Source organism: Protopterus annectens, chromosome 9.part0 (assembly GCF_019279795.1).
Source record: "Protopterus annectens isolate FY-2018-M chromosome 9.part0, PAN1.0, whole genome shotgun sequence".
In the NCBI taxonomy this organism is placed as follows: Eukaryota; Metazoa; Chordata; order Ceratodontiformes; family Protopteridae; genus Protopterus; species Protopterus annectens.
In genome coordinates this window covers 1,187,773,733-1,187,797,407 of record NC_056743.1, presented here as the reverse complement: position 1 = coordinate 1,187,797,407, position 23,675 = coordinate 1,187,773,733, and the positions used below count along the sequence as shown (strand labels likewise).

Sequence of the window (23,675 nt, the reverse complement as noted above, 5' to 3'; positions counted from 1 at the left end):
TCCATGCACTTATGTAAACGCTCATACAGTGCTTGGTGTATAATTCCGTGGCCATACATCCATTCCCTGTATGTGTGGGTGACGTGAAGTTTCACACTTCTGTCATTAGAAGTGCAAAGCTGGCTTTGGAAAAGTTTTTGACTGTGGTTTCCTTCATGGGGGTGTGTCGGTGGGATTTGGATATCGACTGTGTTTAACTTATGGTCAGATCTGACCAGGGAGGAGTTGATCACTGGTGTAGAGCAGCGGTCCCCCATGTTTGTGATGATCAGATTGAGGATGTTTCTGCCTTTGGTGGGGGTGGGAATGAGTTGGTCCAGGGAGTCGGAGTTAATGAATTCCAGAAATCATTGGGTAAATGAGTTGGAGCAGGAGTAATTTTCCCAGCCAATAGAGGGGTAGTTAAAGTCTCCTAGTATAAGGGTATTAGGTTGAACCCTAATGCTTTCCAGAGTGTTCAGGTAAGCGGAGAAGGAGTCTTGGGACATAGTTGGGGATCTGTAGCAGGCTACAACCTGGATTGCTGTTTTATCCAGTGTTAGTTGTACCTGAAGTATCTCTGCTGCATTCTTTTGGGCAACCAGTCTTGAGGTGTGCATGTCCTTTATGCAGATGGATATGCCACCCCCTTTGGGGCTTCAGTCCACACCTCTTTTGGGGCTTCAGTCAAGGTTTGTGGGTTGGAAGGTGTGATATGCTGTGTAGCCTAGTAGCACTGGGGTGCTCTCTGGAGCCTTGAACCAGGTCTCTGTTACTGCACGGAGGTCAATGTTCTCCAGTTTTAGGAGTGACTCGAGCGAGTGCATTTTGAGATTTAGGCTTCTAGCATTGAGTAGCATTACCTTCAGGCTGTGTTTGTTTGCAGTTGTTATGGTGGTAATTTTGTCTTCAGGGCATTGCCTAAAAAGGGCACTATAGGGGTGGCAAGAGCATTTGCCAATATCTTGAATCCCAGGGGTGACAGATGCAGGCCATCTCTGGCAAAGCATCGAGGTCTATCGATCATGTCATCCCAGGCAGACAGATATTGGATACCCTTTGAATGACACTATAAACTTAGACAATTGTTGAAGTCAATCATTTTCTGCTTGTACTGTATTATCATTCTAGGTGATGGAAGTATGTTACTCAGGGCTAGGGTCATACCTGCCTGGGCTACAAGATCTGAGAGCTCCTACGTGTATCTTTTCATGTAGTCCAGGATGGTTCATCTTAGGTTGTTCACACCAACGTGGACAATGACTGAGTCATACTTGTACTTGTGGAGAGACCCAAGTGCATGTGTTATGTGGCGGATCCTGGCACCTGACAGGCAGCTGACCATAGATTTCTCCTTATTTAGCCTAGTGAGTGGAACATCAGTGTGCCTTACTATAGAGTCAACAATGATTAGTGTATTGGGTAGACTGTTTTGCCATAGGGGCTTTGGTTGAGAGGCACACTGTTTATGTGGGCTATGTGTCATAGGGGTTATGTTTGGATGAGATGGTTGCTTGCATTTTTGCCTCGGAGGTCGTTGTTGTTTGGGCAAATTTTTATTGAGAACCTCCGTGAAAGTGTGTGTGTGTTTTGTGTTACTATGTGAGAGGTGTGGTGGTGTGTGATCTGGTGGGGTATGTGTTCTATGTGGTGTGGAGTGTGTTTTTACTTCTCCTCTTGACTGGCTAGCCCAGTCTTGGTTTGAGAGAGCGTGACTTCCAGTTTGGTTATGTACGTGCATTTCTCACAAGTGAATGTGTTATTAGGTAGGAGGAGAGGGTTATCTGTGTACACAAGGCAGTTGCTACGTTGCCTAAGGATGCCCAGGTTCACCAGGTTAATAGGAGAAAGTGTAGGGAACTGATCTTTAGACATGACTGGATAAAGTGCTTAGTATTTAAGTACTGTAGTTGTTATGCAAGTACTGCAGTGCTGTAGCTGTTATGCAAGTATTGTAGTTGTTATTCTTCTTTATAAGTACTAAAGCTGTTTTGTTAGTGCTATTAGCAGTTTGTGTGACTACAATGACAGCTGCAAGAGGTTCTGAGCAAGTGCTGGGTTTAGAGGTCGTGTGCACAGAGATGAAAGCTAACAAGATCTAAGGGAAAATTTGAAGATAAGACTTTAAGGCACTGGTAACAGTTTACCCTAGCTTAGTGGCGCTGCACAAAGTGCAAACATGGGTTTGTAAGTCAGAAAGATGAAAGGGATAGAAGCAGTCCAAAACGACCAATAAAAAACAGTTCTTGAGCTGGAAACCACTCCTCTTAGTGATAGATAGGCTGCTTAGAGCTTACCACTACCACTGATAAGCAGAATGACTTCCTTCTATCGCTGCAAGATCTGGACAACTCAGAATGCCATATACAGTCCTGAAATCAGCAGATCTGAAATCCGGACTATTCTACTTTGAGAAAAGGTGGGAAACAAGTAAGTAGATAGGATTTTTTTTAGGGTTTTTTTTTTTTAAGTTACAAAAACAGAAATGCAGGTGAAAAATACACTTATAAGATTCTAAAAGGCTAGCGCACTTGAGTGTGAAGCCTGTATCAGTAAATGCAGCTGAGAAAAATGCTTTTAAAAGTGCAGTACACAAAATAAGCAGAGAACAGTTAAATTAAATAATAAAGCTTGTAAAATGTCCGTAAAGAAATGCGGCAAGGCAAAATCAAGCTCAGAAAGCAAAAACAGGTACTTGTAATCAGGAAAAAATCTCCCTCTCTTCTTTCTGCTGCTGTAGTACTCTGCAGGATTTGAAAACAGGATCTGCTGATGTAAAACAAGCCAAAACCTGTGCAAACACAGGCTTTTAAGTCAGAAAGTTAAAAGGGATAGAAGCAGCCCAAAATGGCCAATAAAAAAACAGTTCTTGAGCTGGAAACCACTCCTCTTAGCAATAAATAGGCTGCTCAGAGCTTACCACTCCCACTGATAAGCATAAAGACTTCCTTCAATCTATGCAAGGTCTGGGTAACTCAGAGCTCCCAATATAGTCCTGAAATCAGCAAATCTGAAATCCGGACTATTCTAGTTTGAGAAAAGGTGGGAAAAGAGCAAGTAAATAAGATTTTTTTGTTGTTTTTTTTTTAGTTACAAAAACAGAAATGCAGTATAAAAATATACTTATAAGACTCTAAAAAGCTAGCACACTTGAGTGTGAAGTCTGTATCAGTAAATGCAGTTGAAAAAAACTATTTTAAAAGTACAGTACACAAAATAAGCAGAGAACAGTTAAATTAAATAATAAAGCTTGTAAAACGGCTGTGAAGAGGTGCGGCAAGGCAAATTCAAGCTCAGAAAGCAAAAACAGGTACTTGTAATCAGGAAAAGTCTCTCTCTCTCTCTCTCTCTTCTTTCTGCTGCTGTAGTACACTGCAGGATGCCCAAACAGGATCCACTAATGAACAGTTTTTGTATTTCCTCTCTTTGCATTTATGACATGACCTCATGCATTCACCCCTCCAACATTGTTTCTTATGCTGATGACATTTTCAAGAATGACCTCATTACAAACATCATTAACTTGGAAAACAAGTCTCAGACAATCTTAATTTGTTAAAAACACACCAAACCAGCGAATTCAGTCCAATGCAGTATAAAGTATGAGACACCAAGCAGTTGTTTTAGTGCTTTCATCCACTTTAATATTCCAGTGAACTTCTTCAGAAACAACTACACCATCCTCAAACCAACTTAAATACTAAAAAGTACTAAATTGATACATCAGTTAATCAAGATTTAAAGATACAATGTACTTATAACTCTAAAAGCACTTGTATAAAAATACATATAAAAATACCATTAGTTGATAGAACATACCAACAAATAACATTAAAACTTTTACATATAAAATTTCATTAAGAATGAAAACTATATTATTGTTATATGTGTGTGTATATATCTAGTTAATTTTTTAATTTTGTAATTAATTTCCCATTTCCAAAAAACATTTTATATTAATGGTCTCATTAAGACCTGGCTTTCTATCTGCCCCTAAATAAACTTGCCAAATAGATTCCTTACATTCCAACATCAGTTTTTTATGACCAACAAACATACCATTATTAATATTATCCAATACTGAAAATAGGAATTTTTAAAAAAATTGACATTCCATCGAGTGCCTAGCAAGGGCATTATTCAAATCTTTCTTTTTAATAGCTAATAAATGTTCACTAATTCTAACCTTAAGCGCTCTAGTGGTCATTCCTATATAGTAACTTGGACAGGTTTGACATTGAGCTACATAAATGACCATGGTAGAATTACAAGTATAATACATCTTAGACCAATTGGTCATATGTAAATGTACAAAGTAAACTGAAGAACAATTACTTATATATCTGCATTGTCTACAATTTTGACAGGAAAATGTCCCTCTAGTACTGACAATATCTTTAATGTTTCTAGTGGAACTGGAATTTTTCTCTAAAATACTTTTGATGTTAACCACCCTTTTATAAATAAAATTAGGTCTCATTCCTATAATTTTAACCAGATCCTGGTTACCTAATATTATTTTCCAGTTTTCTACTATAATGTTTTTAATAATCCACATTTCATTACAAATGGGTAACATGAAAGCACTATGAAACTCATCTACTGTGTTGATACTAGATTTATTTATTTGTAAACTAACTGTCAAAATAGGAGCTGCTTTGTTATTACGAAGTGATTTTACTTCCCTTTCTATAGATTTTAACCATGATTTTTGATAACCTCTATTGAGAAAGAACTTTCTTAAGGTGACCATCTCTCTAAAAAAATTATCATTTTCTGAGGTTAACCTACTTAGCCGAATATACTGCCCCTTTACCACAGCTTTATTCATGTGGAAAGGGTGTAAACTTTCTTGGTGCAGATATTGATTAGCAAATGTAGATTTTCTGTATATTTTACTAGAAAACTTCTTAGTCAAACCATCATAACTTAAATCCACATCTAGGAAGTTAATACTAGTGCCGTAAGCACCCACAGAGAACTTTAAAAAAGTAGTGGTACTATTAAGATAATCAACAAATTTATCAAAATCCTCTAAAGTACCCTTCCATAGAAAAAATAAATCATCTATGTAACGTTTGTAAAAGATAACATTTTCTTTATACATGTCACAGTTCTCCAGATAATTATTTTCCCAGTTGGCCATGGTTAAATTAGCAAATGCTGGTGCTACCCTTGCTCCCATTGCCACACCGGATACTTGTTTGTACAAATGATTACTGAACCGAAAAAAATTATTGTCCAAAATGAGCTCCATCAATGTACATATAATATTAACTTTGTTGTTGTCAAAATTAGTGGATCTAACTAAATATTGCCTTAAATATTCCACACCTATATCACAGTCAATGCAGGTGTATAGAGACTGCACATCCAATGATGCCAAAACAAATTCAGTTATATTTGGTTTAAATTCCCTAAGTTGTTCTAATAAATTCCAAGAATCTTTTAAATAATGTTTTGAAGCCTGTACTATTGGATTGAGAATATAATCAAGCCATATAGAAATATTTTCTGTTTTTGACTTTGCTGCAGATATGATAGGCCTAAATGGGGGTTTTAATAAATCTTTTTGTAATTTCGGAATTCCAAACATTCATACCAGCCATGGAAATTCAACTTGCAAAAAAATTGTATGTTGTATAGTCAATTTCACCCTGACTAAACATGTCAAAAAGACAAATATCTAAATTAGTATAGCTTCTTTGAATGTCCTGGCTGTTCACCCTACAATACGTGTTAACATCTATCAACAGATTTTCCATACTCTCAACGTACTGCTTATTATCCATAATAACTATTTTACCCCCCTTATCTGCCTTCATCACTCTTATCTATTTATTTTCTTTAAGTTCTTTTAAAGCCAAAACTTCCAAATCATTTAAATTGTTATTTTCATGACTTTTTGGTATATTCCTAATAGCTTCTTCACATATATTTTGAAAGACTTTAATAGTCCGTACAAGGGGAGGATTATATGTACTTGCCTTTTTAGGTCCATCATAAACTGAATTCCAACCTATGTCTTTTAATATATATTTCAAATTTAATTTCCGAAGTGTCAATCTGAAATCTATAATAGTCCTAGCAACGTTGAAATTGTGAGATGGTATAAAAGAAAAACCTTTACGTAACAAACTGGTTAATGAATATGAAATGGTACAATGGGACAAATTGTGTACTTGTATTTCAAAATTATTCACTTCTGTCCCATCTACCACCTCTTCCTGTTCCTCAACCTGCCTTTCGGTTTGTTCTGAACCACCTTCGACCAAGTGGGTGTCCTCTTGTTCCCTTGCTTGTCAACTAAAAAAGGTGCTCCATTAGAAGCCCCATCAACATTATTATTATCATTATTATTATTGTTAATGTTGTGGTCAGAACTAGAATTGTCACCATCATTAACTAAACTTCCACAATTTTCACAATTACTGTTGTTAGATGAATTAGCATTAGTGCACCCCCCACCCCCACCATTAACAGACCCATTGTCAGGTGTATCAGAATTTTGCACAGTTCTACTATCACCATTACAATTAATACAGTCATTATCATTCTTATGAAAGAAACGACTATTTTCTGTTCCAAAATTAGAGTTCAAACTATATGCTGTATTATTTGCGTATGCTGAAATGTCTCTTTTGAATTTCTTTTGTTTTCTGGCAACTATCGTTGCTCTCTGTCTCTCCGCTCTCGCTGTAATGCCATCATATAAATTAGTTAGCGTTGAAAAACAGGAAAAATTCTTGATTTTTCCATCTAAATCAGTCATTTGCAACTTGACATCTCTTAACTGTTTAGCGTAATGTTCAACAAGCATGGTAAGCATTCTTACCCCAAAGTCATTAAATAAGTCCACCAATTCAATAAAAAATTCATCTCCAGCATTAACTGAATTTGGAAAACGATTGAAACGTAACCCTTGCGGAACACATTTCCGCTTAATGCATTCAGACAAATAACAAATTTCAATATCAAGGGTTACGTACCTAAACATAAGCTTTTCAAGTTCGTAAATTTTAAGCTTACAATTTTTTAGACTCTGAAACTCAACGTCAGCTCCAGTACTTGCTGTTGTAGCAATATCCCCTTCTCGAATATCCAAAAAGGGATTGACGGACTCTTTTAAGATGTAATCCACTACACTATACAGACCAACGAAAGGTGATTCATCCGACCCTCCTTCACTTCCGTTATCCTGTGTATTGGCATTGTCCTGTCGATTACGCGTGTTCATATTTTGGATATCCGCGCCAACTGTAAAACCAACGGGTTGCGAAACCTTTTCAATTTCTTTCTGGATAGCTGTCTTAATCAGAGCAGTAATGTGTTCAGAGAACTGAGCAAAGCCCTCAGGTATCGGATGGATTGACAAATCCATTAAGGCATCTTGTGACATACTGAATAGCTTGGTAAGAATACGCCAGTTATTAAAACAGATAACAAAATGTCAAGAACCAAGCAACCATGTAAAAAACACACCAAACCAGCGAATTCAGTCCAATGCAGTATAAAGTATGAGACACCAAGCAGTTGTTTTAGCGCTTTCATCCACTTTAATATTCCAGTGAACTTCTTCAGAAACAACTACACCATCCTCAAACCAACTTAAATACTAAAAAGTACTAAATTGATACATCAATTAATCAAGATTTAAAGATACAATGTACTTATAACTCTAAAAGCACTTGTATAAAAATACATATAAAAATACCATTAGTTGATAGAACATACCAACAAATAACATTAAAACTTTCACATATAAAATTTCATTAAGAATGAAAACTATATTATTGTTATATGTGTGTGTATATATCTAGTTAATTATTTAATTTTGTAATTAATTTCCCATTTCCAAAAAACATTTTATATTAATGGTCTCATTAAGACCTGTCTCTCTCTCTCTCTCTCTCTCTCTTCTTTCTGCTGCTGTAGTACACTGCAGGATGCCCAAACAGGATCCACTAATGAACAGTTTTTGTATTTCCTCTCTTTGCATTTATGACATGACCTCATGCATTCACCCCTCCAACATTGTTTCTTATGCTGATGACATTTTCAAGAATGACTTCATTGCAAACATCATTAACTTGCAAAACAAGTCTCAGACAATCTTAATTTGTTGTTGACTCACCAGTAACTAGTTTAACCTAAATTTGGCTAAAACCTTTTACATGGTATTTGTTTCAAATAAATAAAGGACAGACTATCACCTTGCAACTTACAGTTTATATCCCAACAATAAATCCATTCAACAAATACATTAATGCAAATACTTGGGGCTCATATTAGCACCTCTGGTAACCATTTGAAATACCACACCTCATTAGTACAATTCTTAGACTTGAATGACTCGTTGGTCAGATCTGACCACAAGCTAATCACCCTAGACATCCACATCCCGCCCCCACCCCCAGTTAGGGAAACCACCGTAAAAAACTTCTCCAAAGCCAACTTCAGACTTCTTAAGACAGAAGTGGCAAACTTCATGACACCCATGCAGACGGACAATAGAGGTATGACTGCTGACTCCTACACAAATGCACTTTATAAGCACTTACACGAGTGCATGGATCATGCTAACCCTAATAGAACCAAGATGTTATCCTCCAAAAAAAGGAAGCCAATCTGGTGGTCCTCTGCCATAAACAACTCTACAACAGAGAAAGATACTGTTGCAAAAAAGAGTAAAATCCCATGACTGGAGGAACTCCCTGGTCAACCTCAGTAAGAAGCTGAGATCCCTCATAAAATCCTCCAAAGCTAGTTATGAAAACAAAATTGCCACTGACTCTAAAAACAACCACAAAGCATTCTATAGCTATGTCAGGAATCTCAATGGCAACACTCAGATCTGCTCTGAGTTACAGCACAATGGCACTAAATATACAGAACCAACTGATATTGCAAACATCCTGGCAGATAGGTTCAGTGCTAACTTTATCCCCCTCTCACCCCCTAGAGGGCCCATCTCTATACTGGAAGAATGCAAAGTTCCTGTAATCATGGCTGCACAGGTAAAAAAAAAACACTCTCCAAAGCCAAGAACACAGCATCCATGGGACCTGACAATATCGCAGGCTGCGTTCTACACAAACTACAGAACGAACTGGCACCCCACCTAAATACCATGTTCAATCATAGCCTCACCTCAGGTTTTTTGCCTGCTGAATGGCGCACATTGACAGTTATCACACTCCACAAGGGGGAGCCACCACAGACCCGGGAACTACCGCCCCATTAGCCTGACGAGCCTGGTCTGCAAGGCCATGGAACGTATCATCATGGAACTTATAAACAAAAACATTGGTAATCTCCAAACTCTGGACCCTACCTAGTTCGGGTTTGTAAAAGGCAGATCATGTCTGCTAAACCTGATTGACTTCTTTGAAGCAGTCACCAAAGCCATAGATGAGGGTAAGGTAGTTCACCCAGCTTATCTAGATCTCGCCAAGGTTTTCAACACCATTTCCCCACTCTGGAATTATAGATAAGCTCACTAAACTAGGTATAAATCCCTATGTCACAAGATGGTTTGCCAACTGGCTCATGGACAGAACCCACACTGTGAAAGTAGCAGACTCCAAATATGACTTCAGACCAGTGACAAGTGGAGTATCACAGGGTTCAGTCCTGGCTCCTCTCCTGTTTGGTATCTACTTCTCTGAAGTACAGGCTAACACAGAAGGTCTTTGGATAACAAAGTTTGCAGATGACTGCAAACTAGGAGGCATAATCGAAACTCCTAATGATGTGAACATACTACAAAAGGGCCTCACTGAGACAGATGCCTGGTGTCAAAGCCATGGCCTGAAGCTCAATGCCAAAAAGTGTATTGTCATCCCCTTTGGTAAACACTCTGTACCCATGAACTACCACATAAGTGGTAGTCTACTTAACGCTGAAAGTGTGATAAGAGACCTTGGGACAAAGGTGGACAGTAGTATCTCCTTTGATAATCACATCACCACAGTGGTCAGGAAATCCTTCTATGTGGCTCACCTCATGACAAAAGGTTTCTCATCCAGAAAAGAAGAGATCATTGTTCCCCTCTACTCATCACTCATTAGACCCATTATAGAGTACAACATCCCTTTTGGTATGTACCTCACAAGACATCTACAACAACTGGAAAGGCCACAGAAATACCTCACAAAGAGGATTACTGGCCTCATACAGATGCCCTACGCAGACCGTCTCAAAAAACTCCAGCTTTACTCCGTCGCATATCGTCTACTCAGAGGTGATCTCTGCCTAACATACAAAGCTATGTCAAACCCAGAGCTGTTGGACATGCTCCACTTAAAGAAATCCCAATCCCTCCGAGCTACATGCTCTAGGGACCTAAACCTTGTCACCACAATAAACAGAACATGCTGGAGGTATAGATTCCTTTCCCAGAGACTTCTCATACTCTGGAACAGACTACCTATCTGTGTCAAACAGAGCTCCTCATTAGCACTCTTCAAGAAAAATCTTGATGATTGGGTGGGAAATAGGAAATTCACCCCAGGGATCACTTCTGTGGCTCTGCTTGACAGGGGCACAGGAAAATAATTTTCTTGGGTGGTGAAAGCCAGGGTAGCTTTTTGGCTAGGCTTATATAGGCCCTAGGGCTAATAGCCTAGTACCTACCTATGAACCTATAAACCTATGAGCTAAAAATGCAGACTTGCATATAATAAGTTTGAGATTGCTGTTCCACAAAAATATTTTCTTTTCTCCAAGTTATTGTGATCTTGAAGTTGGTATATGCAGGTCTTGGGAGGGTGCAGGACTCTCCCCCACATCATGTGGTGCAAACAGCTTTAAAGAAGGAAAAACAGCATTAAAAGAGAAAAGTGATGTAAAGCATTTGCTGTTCACCTGCTTTTGCACTTTTTTCCCCAATATTTTGGGTATCAGGTATTATGAGTCTCGACATTTCAATACAGAGCTGATTCTTCTCTTACTTTTAAACAGCACATACTGATACAAAGCTATCCAACAACTTACGGCTTGTTTACTACATACATAACCACTTTATAGTCACTACTCAAGTTGCTATAGTCAAAAATGTTCCCATAGCTGGACCCAAATATGCCTTACCACTCATTGCCCTGATCTCTGCATAAAACACTCAGTCTTTTCAAAATAAAGAAAAAGCATTTTCCAGGTTTATTCACCTTTTTTTTTATTTTTTTATTTTATTTTACCTAGAAATGAACATCATTGTACTACTTTAAAGAAAACAAATTGGTTTCGTCTCACTGCCCATGACACATGTACCACTAGTGTCCCAGTGGGTGTGTGTCAGGGTTCAGCTCTGTGTCTACTCATATTCATGTTAGTGATGGACTACATTAGCAAACAGGTTGGAGGGGACAGATCAGCAAAGATGCTGTATGCTGATGATGTGGCATTACAAGCAGACTCTGAACAGGAACTTCAGCAAATGATAGGGAAATGGAATGCAAAAGTGAAGGCAAAGAAGATGAAACTGAGTACAGATAAGACAGTTGTCACAGCAGCAAATTTGGAAGTCAGAAGAATATGAAAACTTGAGATAGAAGGGAAATAGTGGAGCAGGTTAACAGCTTCAAGTATCTGAGAGGGGTGGTTGAGGAGAATGAAAGTCTGAATGAAGAGGTCAAAGCTAGAGTCAGAAGGGCTGCAGCTAACTTGCACAATATGCCAAAGAAGCTGAGAAATAAGATTTACAAAGCAGTACAATACTTCTCTATGGCACAGAAACCTGGGCAGTGAAGACAAAGCAGTTGAGAAAGCTGTAGATGATGAAGATGAAATGCCTGAGATGGGTGGAAGGATAGTACACACTGTGGGATAGAAAAAGAAATTATAACTCTTTAAACCTTGTTAATTTTCTAACAGTACAAAGAAATTCTGTTTGCTTGCCAATATGGATATTTAAACATTTTTTTCTTTCTACTTTGTTTATTGATATATAGCTAGCTCTGTGTATTCTATGTTCTTTTAACTCATTTTATGTATATTGCTTATTGATATGAATGTAATTACCTGTGTTCTGTGTGTAATGGTAACTTGTAACTGAATCATGGCTGAAAAGACTCCTATGTTCAATAATCCAGTCAATAATCAATGAATAAATAAATCATGCTGAGTTAGTAGACTAGCAGTGTCCTCGCTGGAAATACATTTTCACAGTGAGAGCCTATTAGCTGAATATTATTCAATGGAAAATAATTTAGTTTATCAAGCACTATTCCTGGTACGTTGTGTCTGCTCAGTAGCAGATGATACTTTGCTAGCTCAAAACCTTTAAAGGCTCTCAGAACTAATTCCACTGTTACATCTTTATTATCAATGTTAGGAGGCAATAGTGTTAGTTTTGAAACATCCTATGGGAGACAGTAGTGTTAGTTTTGATATGTCCTATAGGAGGCAGTAGTGCTACACCATTTGATGGGTGAATCCTATGCTGTGCTTGATTGCCTTAACTCTTCATTAGCTGTCTGTGAGGTGTATATTGCAGGATTTTTGACCAAGCGCTTAAGAGATCTTTGCCCTGTAATTGTTGAATATCCCTGTTTGATTTCCTTTGGAAGCAGATGTTTAACTGCAGATTTAATCAGGTCGAAGTTAATATTTTTTCTTGTATAAACTGATCTAACAATTCCCTACTGCAGCCTTGTGAACAAGCATTGGTAACAGATTATCAGCAGGTGAGAACCAATGCTGTTTGATGATTGGGAGCAGTTTCAATGTAGTCTGTTAGCCCAATGAATGCAATATAAAGTATATTTGTGCCAGTTATAGATCAGTTGTACTTAATCACTTAACCTACTAGTTGCTGTGTGTTTAGTGGATAAGGATTCAGTTTGCTGATTTTAACTTTATGATGTTCAACTCAGTGATCCTTGTGTTTTTTGCACAACTGAAATTGCGGTGTTAGTGCATTTAAGTAAGGGAGGTTGGGGGGGGGGGGTCTGCAGGAAAGGAGGGCTTACCCTCTATAAAAATGCTCTTTGTAGCACTTTCATGAGGTTGAAAGTCTGTCCATTTTTATTTTCATTCATCTGGGCATCACACAATTGTCACTCAGGGAGGTGTACGGGAAGTTACTGGTTCATTCTTACAGTTATCTGAAGTAAGCAAGTTTGGTAGAAGAAATTACTAAAATTATGCAGTTTAAATATTTAAGTGTCTGAGAAAGTGGTGTTATGATTTTGTTTTCCTACAAGTAGGTGAACAATTTGCTTGAATTGTTTTGTATCTTCTGGAGTAATGGTCTGGGGTTTTTGGAAATATTGCCGTTAGACATGCTTGGTTTCTTTCTTGCGTTTATTGTTTAGGGTGTGGCAGTATAGGCATGCTCCTAATTCAGTCTTCAAGTGTACTCTGTATCAGCAGTGTCCTATTATCTGCTCTGTAGTTCTTTACTCAGATAACTGTATTTGATTTACAAGGCTTGATGATGCTTTAGGACGGGTAATAAACACTGGTGAGTGGTCACTCATACTGTTTGGCGTGATGTCATCTGTAGTCATATACTGAGAAGTGTTTCTTTTTTTAGAATTTATTCTATGGATTTCAATGATCCTGATGGTTAATGAATCAAACTTGATAAAGTGATGAGTTGAGGGGTAGCTGAATAAACTAGTGTTAGGATGTGTAGAAGGTGTAGATTCCAGGTTGTACTATTTACTGATATCACCCAAGATGACTATTTAAGAGGCAAAGATGTTGTAGAATTAATGGACTGACTCTTTCAGTAACATTTCAGTGTATTCTGGAGCAATGCAGAGCTGTGAGATGCAGATGAATTTAAAACTGTTTATATTTTTGATAACTAACTCCCTTCCTTAACAGTGTAGTATCTGTTTAGGATGGGAAGTAGAAAAGAGCTGATCACTGACCTTAGATGTTAGAGTTGTACCATTTCACACATGCAATTGATCAGGAATATTTTGCCAGTGACAACTCAGTACAAGACTGATGAGATTTTGGCCACAGCTACAGAACTGCCAGAATATGAGATTTGTTGACAAGCATCTATAGCAGCAGCTCTAAGGTTTATACCCAATACTCCTTACATTAAGATATTTTTATGTCCACAACATTGGTTACAAAGTGGTACTGTGAGAGAACAAATAGAAATTTGTCATTTTTGCAAACCTTTGTTGTTTTTCAGGCGGTATGCTTCCTAACGCCTGCTAAGATAGTTTTCTGTTGCTTTGATCTGTGTTGTGATTGCTTTGTTTTTATGACTAAGAAGTTAATGTTTTAGTCCTAGTTCATTACACAGGCTGATGGGATTTTTTCGTTTAGAGTACTTAGTAGCACCATAATGTAGACTGCAAATACTGACGGTGATTTCATAGATTAGACAGAGTAACTAACAGTCACATTATTATGATACAGGTGATGGTCTTTTTTTCGGCATTCTCTCAGGTGACAGGTGGAATAAGAAGGCAGTTAGAGTGACATAATATGGGGTGTTACACTGGCAGAAACCAGATGCAACTGCTGATTCACACCCAGCAGGTCTGTAACTCACATAACAAACAGTCTTGGAGGAAGAACCATGATGCTTTACTGTGGTTATAAAGGTTCTGTCCGACTGGGAAACAGTGTATATTCTCAGCTGACAAAAATACTGCCTTCCCTGTCTGATCCAAGCAGATTTACCTATATTAAAATACTTAGTCAATGGGATAGAACATTATTGGTAACTCCAAGAAAAACAGCAAGCCGTATGAAAAAGATGGGAAATGGTGTTGTAAAAGTGTAGTTTTCAAGGTGAGGACAAGAATCAAGCAAAGAGAAACTGACAATGCAGAAGAAAAAAAATGTATTTCCAATTGTTAACTTCCTTTTTTCTTATATTCACAGGACAGAGTGCAGTCTTTTCTATGTCCTTGGATGATCTGTTGCCCCGGAGACTGCTGTCATCCTACTACGGTTATAAAGGATCACTAACTACACCACCATGCACTGAGAATGTAGCCTGGAGGGTCCTGGCTCAGCCACTCAAGATCAGTAAAAAACAGGTGATTCCTTATCATGTAACAGTATCCAAGAAACCTCTAAGCTCTTTGTTCACAGGTGTGGTGGGGTGGGAAACAATATGTTTTGTAACAGCTCCTTAAGCAGTAAGCTCAGAATCAATGATGAATGAGGGCCAGAGACTAGTTTTGTAAAGGAAAGGTTATACTGACCACTTAATAATACTTCCTGGGCTTTGCAAGGGGTATATATTCCCTGGGTACATAACTAACAAATACAGCACTGTGCAGGAAGTTACCACCCCCTCTTGAGACATGCATTTGAGTAATCTTTGTGGAGCATATGCACTGTACTTTAACACACAAAAAAGCAATAAGGCATACCTCTATATGTTGCTGTAACTTTGGGATAAAATTCTGCTTTGTCTGGGCTGGGGCATGTATCATACCTAAAGGTGCAACCAGCCAAGAAAGGCCATTATTCTATAATAGCATACCTCACTCTGTTCATCAGATGGATCACCAGATGTAATTATGTAATATACTGACCTCAGATGAACTGTTATAATAGCATAATTTTCAGCAGGAAGTCTTGGGTCATTTTGTTCCTGTGTCTTTCTATCCAAACTAGTGCAAAGACTGAGAAAGGAAAAATTGGATTATTTCTCCATCCTAACTTTTTAACAAAATAAAATTTTACAGTAGCATGTTTACTTGATAGCCCTGAGTATATTTTGCACCTTGCTTTCTGATCGCTTTGAAGCCCTGATATTAACTTTTGTATAATCTCCAGGAGCTTGCTGTCATGTTTAGGTATGCGGTTTCTGTGGTACCACTGTTATTGTATATATGTAGAAGCATACCTCTCAACTGTACAGATTTTTGCAGAATGTCCAGATTTTTGCCTCATATTTTTGACGTGTTCCTCCTAAAACCTGTACCTTTCTGGCAAATAGCTAAGGATTGAAGTCATTAAATAATGACAAACATTAGAGTTTAAGACTCCACATCCTTCAGAAAATTTGTGCTAATGCAACACCTATTATTCTATCAACTTTGTAGGTTTGTAAGACCATATTTAAAATCCATCCCTATTTGTCCCCCCATCATTTTAGGCTCTGTCCAAATTTTTTGCTCTAAGAGGTTGAGAGGTATGTGCAGAAGTAAGTATACACGTAGACAAATTAGTGAAGATGTGAGGAGGTGACATGATGTGCTTTCTTCATGGTCTTTTACTAACTGCCAAAGTGGGCAGAATCACATGACACACCAATCCCTTTAATGGTTACACCCACCTGAAGGTATAGTGCCACCATTTTCTCATCTAACTACATATGTGACATCCCCTTTACATTAAAGTAAAAAAAAAAATTACACTAAATATTAACATGCAACAGTTTTATATCCACTGGTTTATAATGTACTACAGTACACTGCGTCTCGTGAAATACAGTCGTACATATCACATTTAATTGGTTAGTGCAAATATTGTTTAACATTTGTAGATTATGTGCAATCACTAGATCTGATCTTTTCTTTTTAATTTAAACATCAATATTTTGAATATATGTTTTCAGATGTTAACACAAAGCATCTTTCAAAGAATAGCTTTTTGGTACACTAATTTCAGTCACGCTTAGAAGAATATTTCACATAGGAGTTTTCCTGTTGACTCTCTCCCTTATACAAATCAATACATCGAGATGAAAGTAAAGAAGACTGTATCACTGAGATATGAGACACATGACACAGTTGAACTCACAGATAGATTCGCATCATTGGGAAAGGACTGCTTAAACAGATATCGTCTGTTCCTTTGGTAGATTTGTGGATGAAGGCCTTATATGATCCTCACTATTTTGTTTGTCTAATTCCATCCCCTGGAACACTGGCTGCAACTTTTGCTCATCATTTGTCTTTATACTTTCCCCTTTTTTCTAAGACAGTAAGATTCCTGAATGATCTCTCATGGTATATCTATTTTGTTGATGGCCTTACAAAAACTCTCTTGTACTACTTTTGTTATCAGGAACAAGTAAGGAGTACAAAGTTAAATAGCTAAGGCTTTAAGCACCTACCCATTAGTATGAGACTACAAGCTGTAATAGCATGACTATGTAGTCAAGTATAAAGGAAATAACAGTCTACCTTTTATGAATCATCGCATTCTTTAAATTACTTCCATAATTTGTTTACTTTAGTCAACAGATACCAAGAAGTTAAAGCAGAATTTTGGCTGTCCTTTTGTTTGTAAATTATGACATTTTGATTCATGAATGTTGGACCCTTATCTCATAGATCATCAGAGAGGCCATCTCTCGATGAAATAAACTTCAATGCTGTAACAACACTGCAACTTGTGGTTTTATGAAAATGCACAATGTCTGGACATTTAGAGCCTTAACCCACATATGATTTACATCAATTTATATCAATTTAATGAAAAAATAATTTTCTATTTCATCCCTAGAAATTTTCAATTCAAGTGGCATCATTTCCTGTTTTGATTTCTGAGCATGTTATGGGCATCACAGCCAGGGCTGGTGTTAGCATTTTGGGGGCCCCCAGCAAATGTCAAGTTGGGGGCCCCCTAGGCACATTCAGTCTAATTATCACCCTGTTACCGCCACCACTCCTAAGCAACATTTTATTTCATACTGCAGACTTTTAGGATTAGTACACACAGACTGACCTCTAGCTACAATGCTCTTATATTACAACATGCCTGTATAACACACTATGTCAGCCCATCAAAAAGGGACATTCACAGTTACTTGCATTTAGTTGGAACAATGATACATTACAACATCTGTGTGTACAGGGCTGGACTTAGTGAAATGGTGCCCTAGGCACTGCCTAATGTTTCAGCTCTCCCTCCCACACACACATCTCCCATCTGTGTCTCCCCATACTGGGCCCCCCACACCATGCACATTACTTTTTTCTTCCTTTTCTCACATTTTTCCTTACTCTTCAGCTTTTTTAAAAAGCCATAATTTTGTGTATGCTCTGAAGTGCATTTTAAAATTTTGCTTTCTTCTTGCACAACCTTTTCATCTAATGATTGCTTGAACAGAAATTATGATTAAGGAAAGATATTCAAAGTTACTGTTCAGCTTTAGTTTTCCTTGCATCATTTCAGCACACCTTTCCTGACTAAGGCAGCACAGTAATAGTTTAGGAAATAACTGAATTAAGCTGGTGCCCCCAGAAGCCATTGGAGTTATAGATGATCTGGGATGCATTTTAGAGCACTTTCCCAACCTTTTAATCCTATGGTGGCCTAAACAAAGATCATTCTTATTTTATTTTTCTTTCAAGGAAGACCTATGTTGTGTCAAGGCTTAATGTTCAAGGCTGACAATATACTTCACAATAAACTGACAAGACAGTTGTGAGGATATATAGCCTCAGGTCCTATCTGGGAGTATTTCCTGCCTCCCTGACCCCCCAAAAAAGACAGTCACTGCCTATGCATCCCTCTGGTGGCAGACCATGATGAAAACAATGGCTGAAATTGCCACAGTTATGTATTTCAAATGACTGCTAACATACATATAAATAGCATGCCTGGTCACTCCTCCCCCATAACACCCAAAGGCAGCCACTTGTATTTGTGCCATGTGTGATTGTGAAGAAAGGGGAAAATAATGATGACAGTAATGTAGTCTACTTTGCTGCTAGACAGTACACTGCCCTCAAACAAGTTACAGTAACCTTCTTTGTACACCTCTGAGGTGTTTAAGAAAAGTATGGTTGGGAGGGTGGCCTAATGGTTAAAGTGTTTGCTTTATAAACACAAGATGCAGGGTTCGAGTCTCACAAGGGATAACTGGCTAGGTTTAAAATGGCTCGCAAGAGCAGTTAACTTAGTACTAACCTATGAACCTATGAATCCTATAAAAGAAACAATTACCACACTGTCCCCAGCCCAAACACAAGTTATAATGACCTTCTGTGCACACCTCTAAGGTTTGACTGTGATGAAAATTAAAGAAGTAATAACCACACAACCCCTCCCCCACACACATAACCTACAGCAACTTTATGTACACACATTGCAGTAGGGCTGGTTTTAGAATGGGTGCAGTTGAAAGCAGAGGCCATTATTGGCTTTATCCTAACAGTGTCATATCTCAGCGCTGTTCAGGCTAAAGAGTGTAATCAGAAAATTAACACATTTTGCTCTCATTTTTCTGCAACCAGCAACAGCTTTAGTAGGGCCACGCACAGTCATGGATGATTAAGGCAGCCTCACTGTATCCATTTGTACAGTCTGGGGAGTGGGGGCCACTAAACTTCTAGAAGATGTAAGTGTCTGAATATTCTGTGATGTATTTTATGCCTTACTTTTAAAATGTAATTACTTGTTAGCTGCATTTTTATTGATGCCTAGCTACCCAGAAGAATAATGTATGTGTTTTGGCATTATTGGGTGTGTGCATAGATAAATATCTGTGATATTTTACACACACACACACACACATATATATATATATATATATCTATATATATATATATATATATATATATATATATATATATATATTTATATTTATATTTATTTATATATATATACATATACACACATACACACACACACACACACATGCATCTATACACACATACACGCACACACACACACACACACACACACATGCATACACACACACACACACACACACACACACACACACACACACACACACACACACACACACACATGCATACACACACACACACACACACACACACACACACACACACACACACACACACACATGCATACACACACACACACACACACACACACACACACACACACACACACACACACACAGAAGCCATAGCAGTACTGGTTTTGTACTTATTTCAGCAAATAGCCATACGTTGTGCAACACTGGTACTGCCACACCAGATTTGTGATTGTTGTTTAGCAGTCACCAAACAGCAGCAGAGATAAGTCACTTTTATTTGCCTCATTGTGGAGTAATGCATACCTGTCACTTTCCCTGATTTCAGTGGTGTGGCAGCGTACCCTGGCCCAGCAATCAAGGAGCCTCAATCCTTACCACTAACACCATGGAGGGCGTCTCATATAAGAAGAAAGGATAACAAATACACACAGTAAAGTACAATTTTCCTTAAGTGCACACAGAGATCACAGTCAGTCTGGGGCTGGTTGCTCCCTTGCTCCCCAGGTCCCCAATAAGACTCCACACTGGCACAGCTATAGGGTCCAGATCTCAGCCTAGCTGGCAAGCTAACCTCCGGTACCCTCTCTGTCCCACCAGTGCTTCATGTCCCTGCCCAGGTAGCTGATACACCACACACACTTTGAGATAAGTATTTATACAACTTCACAGACACTCCTGGGAAAGGCTGACACATATTCTCCAGCTGTGCCCCTTTACCCAGACTATACAGTAGTAATTACTGCCACCACCAGCTAATACTTATCAGCTACCCAAAGGCCCTTAAAAGGGTGTCCAATTATTACTGTGCAATATTATTATCCATTTGGTAATGTGACTAATCAGTCTAAGGCTTATTAGAGTGGCCTTGTACAATAAACTCTATAAATATGCAATGTACTCTAGAGCTTACTTATCTCTACACAAATCAGCATAAGGTAAAATGTTTTTAAAATATTTAATAATAAATAATTAAAAACACAAGACAATACAACTACACCACAGTGATATCTAAGAGTTTAGAGATCACAAATAAACTTAAAACAATACAGCAGGAAAGTTCTGATATAACAGAAAAACACTTAAGTCTAATCTTTATAGTCCTAGCTATTTCTACAAGAAAACATACTTCTAAGATACTACTTATATAAAGAAAGCATAAGACAGTGCTGAGAGTTGGATATCAAGATCAAAATGCTTACAGTCTCTCTCTGAACAATAGTCTTTAAAATCACTAACACATTTCTGCTGGGCCCTCCCAGATTATATCATTTTGACACTTATGTTTTCCCAGTATACAAATTACATCATTTTGACACAATCTGGAGTTCCCAGGCCAACAGATCACATTATCTAACAATCTAACACCTGCTCAGGAAACCACAACAATAAAAGACATTTCATATGTACACTCTAGTAATTATTCCTTAAGTTAAGACAATAGAAAGAATGTGTTCAGTTAGCCTCTTTGGCACCCCTATTTAGATCAAAAGATATACAAGACATAATTTTGACTTAAAAGAACATTTGAAATGCTTGACTTAGTTTTCCTTACAACAGATGGCAATGTTGCTACAATCTCGAAGTTAACATTTTACAGTGTTTTCTTTCATTTAAGAAACAAGGCTGTATTTTAAATTTATATTTACAAATGATAGAATTATATATCAAATTCTATTCAACTAGGCTGGCAGCCTTCACCCATATTCCCCCAATCTTCACATCTATCCCCCCCTGGAGAACTCAAGCTAGTTTTTCAAGTGATCCTTAATAAACGCCACTTGAGAGGGTTAGGTCTATCTGAGGTTACCTCACCCCATTCCCTGTCTTGAGAGCCCATTTGCATTGGCATTGCTGCTCCCACTTTGGTGCTGCACTGACATATCATATGCTTACAACCCCAGGCTCCATCTTAGCAACTTGGCAATTTGCTGACTGGCTCTGTTTAACCATGTTATAGGGTTGCAATCTGTCATATAAGTGAATTTCCTTCCATACAGATATAGCTGAAGTTTTTGCAGTGTCCACACTATGGCTAGACATTCCTTTTCTACCGCTGCATAGCATTCCTCCCTGGGGTGGAGCTTATGACTGAGATAAACCACTGGGTGCTCTTCTCCCTCTGAAGAAATCTGGCTGTGTACAGCCCCCACCCCATGGTTCGAAGCATCCACCTGCACAGCAAATTATTTGCTGTAATCTGGGCTGGCTAACACAGGGGGTCTTCACTAAGCTTCTTTAAGCTTCTGGAATGCCTGCTGTCATGCTGGGGTCCACACTACCTTATCTGGCCTGTTCTGCCTTATCAGGTCTATAAGGGGAGCAGTTATGGTACTATAACTAGGGATGAACTTTGTCCCTAAGAATGCCCTCAGCTGCTTTTTGGTAACAGGTGCAGGCCATGCCTGAATAGCTTCCACTTTGGCAGGTTCTGGTCTTACCTTACCACTCCCCACTCTATGTCCTAGGTAGGAGACCTCTGCCATACCCACCTGACATTTGCTTGGCTTAATGGTCAACCCTGCCCTCTGTAGTCTACCCAGCACCTCCCTGACATGCTGAAGGTGCTCTGGCCAGGAATGGCTGTAGATGGCAATATCATCTAGGTAAGCAAGGGCAAATCCTCCTGCTCCTGATAGAATATTATCTACTAGCCACTGGAAAGTTACTGTGGCATTCTTCATCCCAAAGGGCATCTTTGTGAACTCATACAAGACAAAAGGAGTCACAAAAGCTGACTTCTCTCTAGCACTGGGAGTCAAGGACACCTGCCAGTAACCCTTGGTAAGTTTAATGGTGGTAAGATACTTATCCCCAACCAGCTGGTCTAGGGCCTCATCTGTCCTAGGCATGGGGTAAGCATCTAACTCGGTGTGACTATTTAATTTCCTGTAGTCCACACAGAACCTGGTGCTGCCATCCTTCGTTGGCACCAGCACCACTGGCGAGGCCCAAGGACTGTTGGACTCTTGAATCACCCCTAGTTCCAACATCTACTGTACCTCTTCCCTTAGAGTCTGTCTGACTCTCTCAAGCACCCTATATGGGGTCTGCCTAATAGGCCTTTGGGGTCCTGCATCCACCTGCTGCTGCACCAGGTGGGTGCACCCTGGTTTCCCAGTAAACATGTCCCCAAATTCCTGCAACACTGCCCAGATTTCTCAAACCTGGGTAGGAGATAGCTGCTGAGACATTGCTACCCCTTCCACTGAGGTCTCAGCCCAAGTCTCACTGAGGAGATCATTCCCCAGGTCTCCCTCAGACTTCTCCTGCAATCCACTGCAAATGCTCAGCACAAAGACCTCCCTGTCATGGTAAGGTTTCATCATGTTAACATGGTACAGTGTGTGCCCCTGCCATCTGCCTAGCACTTCCACCATATAGTTAACATCACTTACCTTTCTTACCACCTTGTAGGGTCCCTCCCAAGCTGCTTGCAGCTTGTTGTGTCTGACAGGAATGAGAACCATTACCTGCTGCCCCACAGCATACTCTCTAGCTTGAGCATTCCTGTCATACCACACCTTTTTCTGTTGTTGGGCTTCTGCCAGGTTCTCCTGGGCCAAGCCCATGAGGTCCCTGAGCCCTGTCCTGAAGTTTAGGACATATGCCACAACAGACTCCTTGTGAGACTCACACTCACCTTCCCACTCATCTCAAATTAAATCTAGAGGTCCCCTCACCTTATGCCCATACAACAACTCAAAGGGTAACAAACCTGTATATTCCTGAGGAGCCTCTCTGTAAGCAAACAACAGATGGGGCAAATATTTCTCCCACTCCTTCTTAAACTGATCTGCAAATGATGGTAGCATAGACTTGATTGTAGAGTTTAACATCTCAACAAGACCATTAGTCTGGGGGTGGTCTTCATGTGCTTCACCCCACAGGACTTCCACAGACAAGCCAGCAGGTCTGACATGAAATTGGCACCTCGGTCAGTCAATATTTCTTTTGGGAAACCTACCCTGCTATAAATCTCAAAGCATTTGCCAAAGTCTCAGCCTCAATGGAGGACAAAGCCACTGCCTCGGGG

General features: G+C 38.9%; 1 protein-coding gene across 4 annotated transcripts in view; it reads left to right on the top strand.

Annotated features, from left to right (window-relative positions):
• LOC122811923 (carbonic anhydrase 6-like) overlaps window positions 1-23,675 on the top strand; it is a 255,244-nt gene that overhangs the window by 212,045 nt on the left and 19,524 nt on the right. For all 4 annotated transcript variants that reach the window (XM_044084093.1, XM_044084092.1, XM_044084095.1 and 1 more), the window contains one exon: window positions 14,833-14,990. In XM_044084093.1, the coding sequence (XP_043940028.1) occupies window positions 14,833-14,990 (158 nt within the window). The remainder of the gene's footprint in view (window positions 1-14,832; window positions 14,991-23,675) is intronic.